The sequence below is a fragment of the Dipodomys spectabilis genome, unplaced genomic scaffold, assembly GCF_019054845.1.
Source record: "Dipodomys spectabilis isolate Male_0828 unplaced genomic scaffold, ASM1905484v1 ptg000175l, whole genome shotgun sequence".
In the NCBI taxonomy this organism is placed as follows: domain Eukaryota; kingdom Metazoa; phylum Chordata; class Mammalia; order Rodentia; family Heteromyidae; genus Dipodomys; species Dipodomys spectabilis.
The window spans coordinates 7,338,486-7,351,465 of NW_024870852.1; the positions used below are offsets into that span (position 1 = coordinate 7,338,486).

General features: G+C 40.9%; 2 protein-coding genes across 5 annotated transcripts in view; one reads left to right on the top strand and one right to left on the bottom strand.

Annotated features, from left to right (window-relative positions):
• The window catches only part of Dnaaf9 (dynein axonemal assembly factor 9), a 126,471-nt gene that overhangs the window by 32,743 nt on the left and 80,748 nt on the right, over window positions 1–12,980 (top strand). For all 4 annotated transcript variants that reach the window (XM_042694379.1, XM_042694381.1, XM_042694378.1 and 1 more), the window contains exons 7-10: window positions 2,121–2,198; window positions 5,874–5,972; window positions 7,747–7,802; window positions 11,601–11,736. In XM_042694379.1, the coding sequence (XP_042550313.1) occupies window positions 2,121–2,198; window positions 5,874–5,972; window positions 7,747–7,802; window positions 11,601–11,736 (369 nt within the window). The remainder of the gene's footprint in view (window positions 1–2,120; window positions 2,199–5,873; window positions 5,973–7,746; window positions 7,803–11,600; window positions 11,737–12,980) is intronic.
• On the bottom strand, window positions 9,713–10,414 carry LOC122120227 (tubulin alpha chain). Its single transcript, XM_042694382.1, has one exon. It carries the CDS (start codon window positions 10,324–10,326, stop codon window positions 9,874–9,876), a length of 453 nt encoding a protein of 150 aa, XP_042550316.1. The 5' UTR covers window positions 10,327–10,414; the 3' UTR covers window positions 9,713–9,873.

A 12,980-nucleotide genomic window follows, 5' to 3' on the forward strand; every position in this document is an offset into this window, starting at 1 on the left:
ACCAACCTGGGGGGCTGGGAAGGTGGCTCAGTGGTAGAGCACTTACCTTGCATGCATGAGGCTCTGGGTTTGATTTCTCAACATCATATAAGGAAAAAGAAAAAAGCCGAAAGTGGCGCTGTGGCTCAAGTAGTAGAGCGCTAGCCTTGAGCTGAAGAGCTGAGGGACAGCACCCAGACCCAGAGTTCAGGCCCCACGACCGGACCCCCCGAAAAACTAAAAAACAAAAAAACCAACCTGGTCAGAAAAGTCCAAAATAACCAACAAAAATCAGGACTAGAGACATGGCTCAAGTGGTAGGCACTAGCCTAGCAAGTGCAAGACTCTTGAGTTCAAACTCCAGTACTAAAATAAAAAAAAATTTACATTTATCTATCTGTATACCAAAAAAAAGAGTTTTTAGTAGTTGCTTTTGTGGAGTGAAGATAACAGAAGATGTTTAGAGCTTGGAGTAGGGAAGTCACATTTTTTTATTTTAAATTTCCTATTTGATTTTTTTTTGGGGGGGTCCGGTCATGGGGCCTGAACTCTGGGCCTGGGCGCTGTCCCTCAGCTCTTCAGCTCAAGACTAGCGCTCTACCACTTGAGCCACAGTGCCACTTCTGGCTTTTTTCTTTTTTGCTTATGTGGTGCTGAGGAATCGAACCCAGGGCCTCAGGCATGCAAGGCAAGTGCTCTACCACTGAGCCACCTTCCCAGCCCTCCTATTTGATTTTTAAATTAAAAATTTTGTTATTTTAAAGGTGATGTACAGAGGGGTTACAGTTACATAAGTCAGGTAATAAATATATTTGGTTTTTTTTTTTTTTTTGGTCGGTCATGGGGGTTGAACTCTGGGCTTGGGCGCTATCCCCGTGCTCTTCAGCTCAAGGCCAGCACTCTACCACTTGAGCCACAGCGCCATTTCCAGTTTTCTAGTGGTTTAACAGACTTTCCTGCCCGGGTTGGCTTTGAACTGTGATCCTCAGATCTTAGCCTCCTGAATAGCAAGGATTACAGGTGTGAGCCACCAGCGTCCGGCTTGTATTTCCTTTTTAGACAATGTCACCCTTTCCTTCATTGTTTCCTAGTTTTTCCTTCCTGTCCTCACATACAAGTTGTATAGTTCATTTTCAACATAGTGTCTGCTGCATTTGTTCCTATTTGATATCTTTAAAGATATGTATTTGATTTTTTAAACCATAGATATGTATTATTTTAGTTAAAATTACAAAGACAAAACCATAGAATACTTATATACATATACATGTATATTATATACATATATATTATGTATACATACATTTATCTATCTATCTATCTACCATGTGTATGTATGTATATATGTGTGAACAATGATTGAAGATAATCAAAGAATGTACCAAAAGTTCTGAAAATATTCTTGAATGTGAAAGTATTTAGTATGTGAAAGTTCTATTAAACTTGAAACACTTAGGGACATGGAGGCATGGGTAAGGTGGCAGAGTGCCACCTGAGAAAGCAAGAGGTCCTGAGTTCCTCAAAAAAATAAAAATAAAAACCACAGTATATTGGGTGCTGGTAGCTCATACTTGTAATCCTAACTACTCAGGAAGCTGGGATCTGAGGATCTGAGCAGCTAGGGCAAAAAAAAGTCTGTGAGACTTATCTCCAGTTAACCAGCAAAAAGCTGGAAATAAGCCAGGTACTTGTGGCTTATGCTTGTAATCCTAGCTACTCAGGAGGCTGAGATCTGAGAACCATGGTTCAAAGGCAGCCTGGGCAGGAAAGTCCGTGAGACTCTTATCTACAATAAGTCATTCAGAAAACCACATGTGGCGCTATGGCTCAAGTGATAGAGCGCTAGCTTTGAGCTGAAGAGCTCAGAAGTGCTTAGGTCCAGAGTGCAAGCCCCATGACCGACCAAAAAAGAAAAAAAAAGCTGGAAATGGAAGTGTGGCTCAAGTGGAAGAATATTGGCCTTGAGCAAAAAAGTCAAATGAAAGCCAAAGCCCCGAGTTCAAGTCCCAGGACTGGGTCAAAAAAATCTCTGATTTACTATTCTTATCACACCAATTAGAGTAATTTCTGAATATCAAAAAATTCTGATTGTCTTAATGATACTGACTTAATTATTTCAATGTTTTTGTTCTTTATTCCAGTTGCAAGATGTGAGTTTGAATCTGTGGAATGTTTACAGCAAGATGGATCCTATGTCTCTGGAAAATTTGCTTTCAGAAGTAAGGAGACAAACAATTTAATTTAGTGAAATAGAGTAGTTTTTTCCTAGATTGTTATCTTGTGCTTATTGGGAAAGGAAGAGAACCTGAAAAAGTGATACTCCCTCTTCCTATTCTACTATGAGAAAACTTTACTTGAGGTAAAACTGAGGCCTTCTTCATAGTTTAGGATCTGAAGTTTCTCCTAAAGATAATCTTTCTGTGGGACTAAGTCTTAGTGAAACAGTGTAGAATGTGTTTTGTTGTTGTTGTTATTGTTTTGTAGCATAAAAAAAAGATGAGGTATGGCTTAAAGGAATCAAAGAGAATTCTGCAGAGGGCTAGAGATTAATAGTTTTGGCTTTGCGTGCTATTTGGTCTCTACTGCAACTATTTAGCGATACCATTGTAACATATAAGTGCCCTAGACAGAGCTTTAACAAGTGAATGTCTTAAGAGTGTATCTACAAAAAAATATGTGGATCTGCCCACCAGCTGTAGTTTGCCAACTTCTCCGACATTGTTCATCTGAACTTTGAAAAAAAAAAATTCAGGGTAAGGAGAACAATTTGCATTAAGAAAACAACAAATGAAGCTAAAGCCATGAGCTGGGCACTGGTGGTTCATACCTGTAATCCTAGCTACTCAGGAGGCTGAAATCTGAGGATCACCGTTCAAAGCCATCCTGTGCAGGAAAGTCCATAAGACTTTCCAATTAACCACCAGAAAACTAGAAGTGGAGCTGTGGCTTAAAGTGGTAGAGTACTAGCCTTGAGCAGAAAGAGCTCATGACTGACAAAAACAAAAAAACACCTAAAGCTATGAAATAGGTACTATCGTAAACAGTTCAGTAGTGTCTCTCAGTGGATGTAAATGAATGTATATAAAACCCCTATGATGTGTCCCTTTAACTTTGTACCCCTCATTTAGAATAGGGTAGAATAGACTGTTTACTATCTTTTTTTATTAATAAGTTTTTTATTGTGAAAATATTGTACAGAGGGGTTACAATTACATGAGCAAGGTAATAAGTACAGTTCTTATCAAGCGTTGTTGCCTCCACCTTCGTTTTTCCCCTACCATCCCTGCCCTTCCATCTCCACGACTACACTCCCCCCCAATACTATCATTTTTTATAACCAGCACTAATTTTAAAAAATGGGTGTATTTGCTGAGCACTGATGGCTCATGCCTATAATCCTAAATACTCAGGAAGCTGAGATCTGGGGATCCAAGCAGGAAAAGCTATGAGATTCATATCTTCAATTAACTACCATCATTCCTTCCTCACCCCACCCCCAAAACAAAATAAGTAGAGCTGTCACTCAAGTAATATAGCACCAACCTTGAATGAAAAAGCTAGGGAGGGCTGAGAATGTGGCTTAGTGCTGGAGTGCTTGCCTAGCATGCGTGAAGCCCTGGGGTTGATTCCTCAGTACCACATAAACAGAAAAAGCCAGAACTGGAGCTGTGGCTCAAGTGGGAGAGTGCTAGCTTTGACCCAAAGAAGCTTATGGACAGTGCCCAGGCCCTGAGTTCAAGCCAAAGTACCAGCAACCAGAGTACCTTAAACTGATTAGTTAGAAAGATGCACAAAAAAGCTTGCTGGATGCTAGTGGCTCACACATGTAATTCTAGCTACTCAACAGGTTGAAATCTGAGGATCAAGGTTTGAAACCAGCCTAGGCAGGGAAGTTTGTGTGACTCTTATTTCCAGTTAACCACCAAAAAAAACCAAAAAACCTGAGTCCCAGCCCCAGTATTGGCGCACACACAAAAATAGCAGAAAGTACCATGTGCTGGTGGCTTATGCCTGTAATCCTAGCTACTCAGGAGGCTGAGATCTGAGGATCGAGGTTCAAAGCCAGCCCGGGCAGAAATATCCATGAGACTCTTGTCTCCAGTAAACCATTAGAAAACTGGAAGTGGCGCTGTGGCTCAAGCGGTAGGGCGCTGACCTTGAGCTGGAGAGCACAGGGATAGCGCCCAAGCCCAGAGTTCAAGTCCCACAACCGACCAAAAAAAAAAGAAGAATACAACTCAAAGCCAGGTGCTGGTGGCTTACAACTGTAATCTTAGCTACTCAGGAGGCTGATATCTGAGTATCACAGTTTCAAGCCAAACAGAGCAGGAATTTCTGTGAGACTTTTTTTTGTTGTTGTTTTTGGTTTTTTTGTTTTTGGGTTCGGTTGTGGGGCTTGAACTCTGGGCCTGGGCACTGTCCCTCAGCTCTTCAGCTCAAGGCTAGCGCTCTACCACTTGAGCCACAGCACCACTTTCGGCTTTTTTTTCTTTTTGCTTATGTGGTGCTGGGGAATCGAACCAAGGGCCTCATGCATGCAAGGCAAGTGCTCTACCACTGAGCCACCTTCCCAGCCCCTCTGTGAGACTCTTTTTTTTTTTTTTTTTTTTGGGTCCAGTAGTGGGGCCTGAACTCTGGGCCTGGGTGCTGTCCCTCAGCTCTTCAGCTCAAGGCTAGCACTCTACCACTTGAGCCACAGCGCCACTTCCGGCTTTTTTCTTTTTGCTTATGTGGTGCTGAGGAATCGAATCCAGGGCCTCAGGCATGCAAGGCAAGTGCTCTACCACTGAGCCACCTTCCCAGCCCTGTGAGACTTTTTTGTGTGTGTGTGTGTGTGGCAGGGAGGGGGGCATCAATCATGGGGCTTGAACTCTGGGGCTGAGTGCTGTCTCTCAGCACTTCAGCTCAAGGTGAGCACTCTACCACTTGAGCCACAGTGCCACTTCCATTTTTTGGTGGTTTATTGGAGATAAGGGTTTCATGGCCTTTCCTGCCCCAGGCTGGCTTTGAACCATAATCCTCAGATCTCAGCCTCCTGAGTAGCTAGATTACAGGCGTGAGCCACCAGTGCCCAGCTCTGTGAGACTCTGAAAGTGGAAGTGTCACTGTGGCTTAACTGACACTCTGGAAGTGTCACTGTGGCGTAAAGTAGTAAAGTGCTAGCCTTGAGCAAAAGAGCTCAGGGACAGTGCTCAGGCCCTGAGAGGAAGGCCCATGACCAACTAACACACAAAAAAGCACAATTCACTGATGATTTAATAAATTTAAAGAGCTGTATAACTATCACAACAAGCAAATTTTAGAACATTTTCATCAACCCAGAAAGTTAACCTGTTCTCACTTGAAGCCAATCTTAATTCCTACCACAGCCCTAGGCAACTACCAGTCGCTACTTGTCTTTGAGGATGTTTTATATAAATTGAACATATTCCTGATAGTTTTTTGTGTTTTTTTTTTTTTTGGTCAGTCATGGGGCTTGAATTGAACTCTGGGTCTGGGTGTTGTCCCTCAGTTCTTCAGCTCAAGGCTAAGACTCTACCACTTTAGCCACAGTGCCACTTCCTGTTTTCTGGAGGTTTATTGGAGATAAGAGTCTCACGGAGTTTTCTGCCTGGGCTGGCTTTGAACCACAATCCTCAGATCAGCCTGCTGAGTAGCTGGGATTATAGGTGTGAGCCACCAATGTATGGCTCCTGATAGTCTTTTATATCTAGCTTCTTTCACTTGACATGTTTTTATGATTAGTCTATGTTGTAGTGTCTATCATTAGTATTACATTTCTTTTTATTCATTATAGAAATCAGTCTGATAGTTGATATCCCTTACAGTTTCAGGATAATAGTTTTCCAAAGAATTCTTATATAACATTCTTTTTTAAAAATTTTTCTTTGTAGGATTTGGTGGCTTTTGAGCATCAATGGACTAGCTTCTTTGCTAATTTTGACACAGAAATTCCTTTTCTACTGGAACTTTCAGAATCTCAAGCGGGTGAGGTAAGTAAGGGAAGAGCCAGAGAGAAGTAAGTGGATTAGTTATTTATCATTTTCATTATTTATTAGTTTTTTCAAAATACAATACTACCCTAACTTACTTTTTATTTTTATATATACTTTTACATATTAGAAACCTTGTTTTGTTTTTGTCAAGTCATGGGGCTTGACCTCAGCGCCTGAGCTCTTTTGCTCAAGGCTAGCACTCTACCACTTTGAGCTGCAGCTCCACTTCTGATTTTCTGGTTGTTAATTGGAGATGAGTCTCATGGATTTCCTGTCTCTGCTGGTTTGGAACCATAGTCCTCAGATCTCAGTCTTCTGAGTAACTAGGATTACAGGAGTAAGCCACCAGCACCCAGCTGATTTTTTTTTTTTTCAGTCATGGGGCCTGAATTCTGGGTCTAGGTGGTCTCCCTCAGCTCTTCAGCTCAAGGCTAGTGCTATACCACTTGAACCACAGTGCCACAGTGCCACTTTCCAGCTTTTTTCTGCTTATGTGGTGCTGAGGAATCTAACCCAGGGCCTCATGCATGCAAGGCAAGCACTCTACCACTGAGCCACCTTCTCAGATGATTAAAAAAAAAAAATCAGTTGGTTATCTCTTCTGGAAATGTGACTTGGTGGTAGAGTGCTTGCCTAGCATGCATGAAGCCCTGGGTTTAACTCCTCAGTACCACATAAACAGAAAAGGCCAGAAGTGGCTTTTTTCAAGCCCTAGGACTGGCAAAAAAAATTATTTAAAGAGGAAAGGATCTTACTAGCTCTGATTCCATTGTATAGATTGTTTGCAGTTGGTATCCTGGCCTTTGATGGATGTCCTCTTAACATTTTTTGTGCTTCAAATTTTCTGATGATTAATTCTTTCAGCATTTGTATATCTGAGGAAAAATATTTTATTTTGCCTTTTTTGTTGTTGATTTTTTTGTGCCAGTTCTGTGGCTTAAACTAGGCCTGGGCACTGTCCCTGAACTTTTTTACTTTACCAATTGAGTCACAGATCCATTTCTGGTTTTTTGGTGGTTATTTGAAGATATGAGTATCATGGACTTTCCCTCCCAGGCTGGCTTGCAACTGAAATTCTCAGACCTCAGCCTCCTGAGTAGCTAAGATTATAGGCATTAGCAACTGGTAACCAGCTTGCCTTTTTTTTTTTTTTTGGTGCTAGTTCTGGAGCTTGAACTCAGGTCCTGAGTGTTGTCCCTGAGCTTTGTTACTCAAAGCTAGCACTTTATCACTTGAATTATAGCTCTATTTCCAGCTCTTGGGTGGTTAACTGGAGATAAAGGTCTCAAGGACTTGCCTGTGTTGGCTATCTTCGAACCTTGATCCTCAGATCTCAGCCTCCTGAGTATCTAGGATTATAGGCCTGAGTCACTAGTGCCTGTCCTTATTACTGATTTTAAATGAGTGAGTTATAATAAACATTCATTTATTGGAAATGTGGAAAAAGTATAAGGTTACAAATTAGATCATAAATGATTATTGATACAGTTTCAGTATTTAAAATTTATAAATTTGAATTTTTCTTTTCCTTTTGTAGATTTTTTTTGGATAACTTTTGTTTGTTTACTATTTGTCCACAAAATTCATGTCACTATCCACTATATATACCGTTTCATGTTCTTATAGTTATCCAGACATTTTTATATTTCTTACACACATTACATACCCACCTGATGTGTTTATACATATGCATACACATATACACAAATGAGGAATTTTGTGAAGATTTTACAAAACTATGGTCTTATATACAACTTTGGCTTCTTTTCAGCCATTCAGAAGTTATTTTAGTCATGGAATGATCTCCAGCCATATAACTGAAAACAGGTAATATTCCTGGGAAAGAATAGTGGATGTGAAATAGAAAACATAGTTGATGAGGATGATATGGGTGGGGTGGCACAGATATATGGAACATCCAAGTTCAGAAGTTTGAGTCAGGAGAGTATAGCTTGACTTATCAGAGGGTATGAATACTCTATAAACTCAAGTTATTTTACTGCTTTTGCATTTTTGTATTTGTTTTATTTTTCTGTAACTTTATAATAAATTAGCATGAAAACATTATAACCTGCTGAAATTTAAAGAAATTTTTACTCCATTCCTAGCCCAGGAAAATAAGAAGAGAGAGTGTCCAAGAGGGGCTAGGCAGGAGCACAACAGTGACTTGTGGGAAGAAAGAGGGATGAGGCTCAGGGTCCACACCATGAAGAGGATAGAGGGTTCTAGAGTGCTTCCTTCTGCGTTTTTCTCTTGAGCAGCAGAGGTGCTTCCCTTGATGGATAGAGAATATAGAACTTTCCTGTTTCTTAATTCCAGTTCTATAACAGTGACATCTACTACCCTGATGGGACTCAGATTCACCATTTCAGTTCACAATACCGTAAACTACACTGGTGGGACTCAGATTGATCATTTTTTGCCCAAAGTTCACTTGGCTTGCATTAAGTTTCAGAAGAAAAATTAATCCCTCGTATTTTTGAGGGCGCTAGTTTACCCCAAACCTCAAGTTGTAATTCTTAAGGAAAATGAAAATACCAGCAATTTAAGGAAAAGGAGGGGATAGTGGAAACTATCAAGTATTCCTTCAATATTTCCTTTAAAACATTCCTATGGTCAGGCGCCAGTAGCTCATACCTGTCAGCTACTCAGGAGGCTGAGGTCTGAGGATCGCAATTCAAAGCCAGCCTGGGCAGGAAAGTCCGTGAGACTTATTTCCAATTAACCACCGGAAGTGGCACTGTGACTCAAGTGGTCAAGTGCTCGTCTTGAGCTAAAGAGCTCAGGGACAGCGCCCAGGCCCAGAGTTCAAGCCCCACAACTGACAAAAAAAAAAAAAAAATCCTAGGGAAAATGAAAGGTACACTGAACTGAAAGCTTTACTGGACTGAATGGACCACAGGCAGTTTGAAATGTAGGAGATCTCTGGCTAAGTGAAATGAAACTATAATATTCTAGGAGGAACCAATAGGTTAATCCTGTTGTAAAAATGAGCTCTGTGCATTCATGAAACGGTTCCAATATTCCTCATTCAGATTCCCAGCAAGGCCTTTTTTTTTTTTTAACTATATACAAGTTCTGTTTATATAAAAAGTAAAACATTCTTCTGTTATCAAATATATGCTAGCAGCATATGATATATCAAAGAGAAATGATTAAAAAACAAAACAAACAAGTATGGTTTCTGCCCTATGGAGTTTATAATGTGATAGAGAATTAAGACACCAATCAAAAAACATACCAAAATGAACTCCAGGAAATGGAAACGAGGGTTTTTTCTTTTTTTTTTTTTTTTTTTGTTTTGTTATTTTGGGTCCAGTTGTGGGGCCTGAACTCTTGGCCTGGGCGCTGTCCCTCAGCTCTTCAGCTCAAGGCTAGCGCTCTACCACTTGAGTCACAGTGCCACTTCCGGCTTTTTTCTTTTTGCTTATGTGGTGCTGAGGAATTGAACCCAGGGCCTCAGGCATGCAAGGCAAGCGCTCTACCACTGAGCCAACTTCCCAGCCCCATCTTTTTGTTTTATTTAGTCTTTGAGATGGTAAAAGGGATCACAGAAATAGAAAGACAAAGGTGGACAAATGAAGCAGTGGTACTCACTAGACAATAAACTACACAAATTTTGTGTGAGGACTAGAGGGGAAAACTTGGAGAGAGTGAAGGATGGGGTTACATTGTCCAAAAAGAAATGAACTCATTGCCTGACTTTTTTTTAAAATTTCTTAAAGCCTTTACTTTTGACTTTTGAGACATAATGGATTAAAACCTTACACACATGGAAAAAGACAGACATGATCACAGTTGAACAGAATCTAGTCAGAAACATTTTAGTGACTGCCAGCTAATGGTGAAGCTGAAGTTCTGGGAGCATGACATGCTGCAGGGTCAAAGGAATGAGTGATTAGTACTCCTCTCCTTCTTCCTCACCCTCTCCTTCAACAGAATCCACACCAACCTCCTCATAATCCTTCTCTAGGGCAGCCATGTCCTCACAGGCCTCAGAAAACTCTCCTTCCTCCATCCCCTCACCCACATACCAGTGGACAAAGGCACGCTTGGCATACATCAGGTCAAACTTGTGGTCCAGGCGAGCCCAGGCCTCAGCAATGGCTGTGGTGTTGCTCAGCATGCACACAGCACGCTGCACCTTGGCCAGGTCTCCACCAGGAACCACAGTGGGAGGCTGGTAATTGATGCCAACCTTGAAACCAGTGGGACACCAATCCACAAACTGGATGCTACGCTTGGTCTTGATAGTGGCAATGGCAGCATTAACATCTTTGGGAACCACATCACCACGGTACAACAGGCAGCAGGCCATGTATTTACCATGGCAAGGGTCACATTTCACCATCTGGTTGGCTGGCTCAAAGCAAGCATTGGTGATCTCTGCTACAGAAAGCTGTTCATGGTAGGCTTTCTCAGCAAAGATGACAAGGGCATATGTGTCATTGCCTGACTTTTGAAACTAACCTTTCTGTATATCATCCCTATAATAATAAAAATAAATACTCATATGGAAATATATTACAACTCTGATTGGTCCTATGAAATAGAAAAGAACATGGTTCTGTGTACACCATAATTAGAAAGCCAGATCACCTCAGGAATGATGAGTAGAAATAGAGAAGAGTCAGAAGCCCAGGACCAAAAATAATAATAATAATACTTTTTTAAAAGAGCACAAACTTGGCTAGAGTATGGGAGTTAAGGATGAATGGCCTTGCATGGAGTTGAAGAAATTGACCAGACTATAGAAGTTCTTTTTGGCTATGTGCAAGATTTAGGTTTTTCTCCTAATAGTAACACAAAGGTAGTACATGTTTTGCATGTTTGAAAGATTGTCATCACTTTTGGAGACTAGATTATAGAAGGGCAAAAGTTGATACAAGGAAACAGTGAGGGAAAGCTGCAGTTGTCCAAGAAAGAAATGATGGTAAACCCAGAATAAGACTGAGGCCAGGTGACTGGAGAGAAATAGATAAATAGGAATGAGCTAGGAAAGGCTGTTTAGATTTAGGGATGAGGAAGCCGATATCAATGGGATGTCACTGGTATCCTTTGCAAGAGCACTGTGAATGAAATGAGTGAGGGGAGTTGTTTGGATGGGCTGAGGAATAAGCAGGAAATGTGTATGAGGTCCAGCTAAGAGAAGTAGTAAGATAAGGATGGCAGGAGGGTATAGTGATGAGACCATTTACATTCCTCTTCTTCTCTCCTGCAAGTTAGTTAGAAAATAACTGCTATATTGTTTATCTAGTCTAAAAATCAGAGTTATTATCATACTTTTTTAAAGGCATTTCTGTTAAGATGTTATTTAATAACATCTTAAAGGGTTTGCTTTATCTTTACATCATGGACAACAAACTTAAAGCTCAAGTTGGAAAATACAAACCAAGCAAGGGTTTAGTTAGGTCCTAAACAACTAAACCCATAGGTCACTAGGAAGAGAGAGACATCTGGCATTCCTTTCCAATCAGCCAGGAATATTAGGTAGACTGGACTTTGCTCGTGTTGTAGGACATTGCTCAGAATAACCTGAGAACTCACTCAGGTGATAGGAAGTTGCCCTGACCAGGAATCCCTTTTCTAATCACATTCTAATCTATTGTTGACTTTCTGCATTAGCCCCAGTCGGCAGCCATTTGTTCTCTTTGGTAATCACTCCACACGAGAAAACCTGAATGCTGGCAACTTCAACTTCCCTTCTGAAGGACACCTAGTACGCAGCACTGGTCCTGGTGGGAGCTTTGCCAAACACATGGTGAGTAGCTGGACTACCTGGTGTACATGATTACATTTATCAAATAAGAGGGAAAGGCAGCTGGACAAAGGAATCTTTCCCAATTAATATGTTGATTTAGCTCTGAATCTGAAATTGTTTTGAAGGTTAGAAATCTATTGGAGGGGCTGAGAAGGTGGCTCAGTGGTAGAGCACTTGCCTTGCATGCCTGAGGCCCTGGGTTCGATTCCTCAGCACCACATAAGCAAAAAGAAAAAAGCCAGAAGTGGCGCTGTGGCTCAAGTGGTAGAGTGCTAGCCTTGAGCTGAAGAGCTGAGGGATAGCACCCAGGCCCAGAGTTCAGGCCCCACGACCGGACCCAAAAAAAAAAAAAAAATCTATTGGAAACTGACTATATATTCTTATAATTAGTAGTTATGATTTGGAGACATTCAGTTTTGAAATATTTGAAGGAAAATAGCTAAAAACATACTTTCACAAATCACTCTTCAAATTGTCAAAGTAATATTGGTAGAATTAAAAAGTGCAAAATTAAGCCTGGTGCCAGTGGCTCACACCTGTAATCCTAGCTACTCAGGAGGCTGAGATCTTAGAATTGTGGTTCAAAGCCAGACTGGGCAGTAAAGTCTGTGAGACTCTTTATCTCCAATTAACCACCAGAAAACTGGAAATAGCCCTGTGGCTCAAGTGGTAGAGTGCTTGCCTTGAGCTAAAGAGCTCAGAGTTCAAGCCCCACATCCAAAAAAAAAAAGTAAAGGAAGTAGAGCTGTGGCTCAAACCTAAGGAGCATACCTCTTGATAATAAAATATATTAACCAACTAGAAATATGTACATGAGGGGCTAGGAAGGTGGCTCAGTAGTAGAGCACTTGTCTTGCATGCCTGAGGCCCTGGGTTCAATTCCTCAGCACCACATAAGAAAAAAGAAAAAAGCCAGAAGTGGCACTGTGGCTCAAGTGGTAGAACACTAGCCTTGAGCTGAAGAGCTGAGGGATAGCGCCCAGGCCCAGAGTTCAGGCCCCACGACTGGACCCAAAAAAAAAAAAGAAAGAAATATGTACATGAATTGTTTTATGGCAATATTGATCATGTTCACATAGTAAGTTATAGGTTAGAGTAAATTCTCATGTCTATAACTTGGTTTTACAATGTTACAGAAAAATGCCAGGTATTCCAGTATAACTTCCTTAAATGCAGTAAAATTTGGAATGAATGAATATTTATAAATATTTATCCCATTTTTAGTAGTTGCACTAATTTTCATT

What these genes read in the sequence shown, in the direction of transcription:
- LOC122120227 (XM_042694382.1), bottom strand. Translation starts at nt 10,326, where the DNA reads ATGGTGAAATGTGACCCTTGCCATGGTAAATACATGGCCTGCTGCCTG.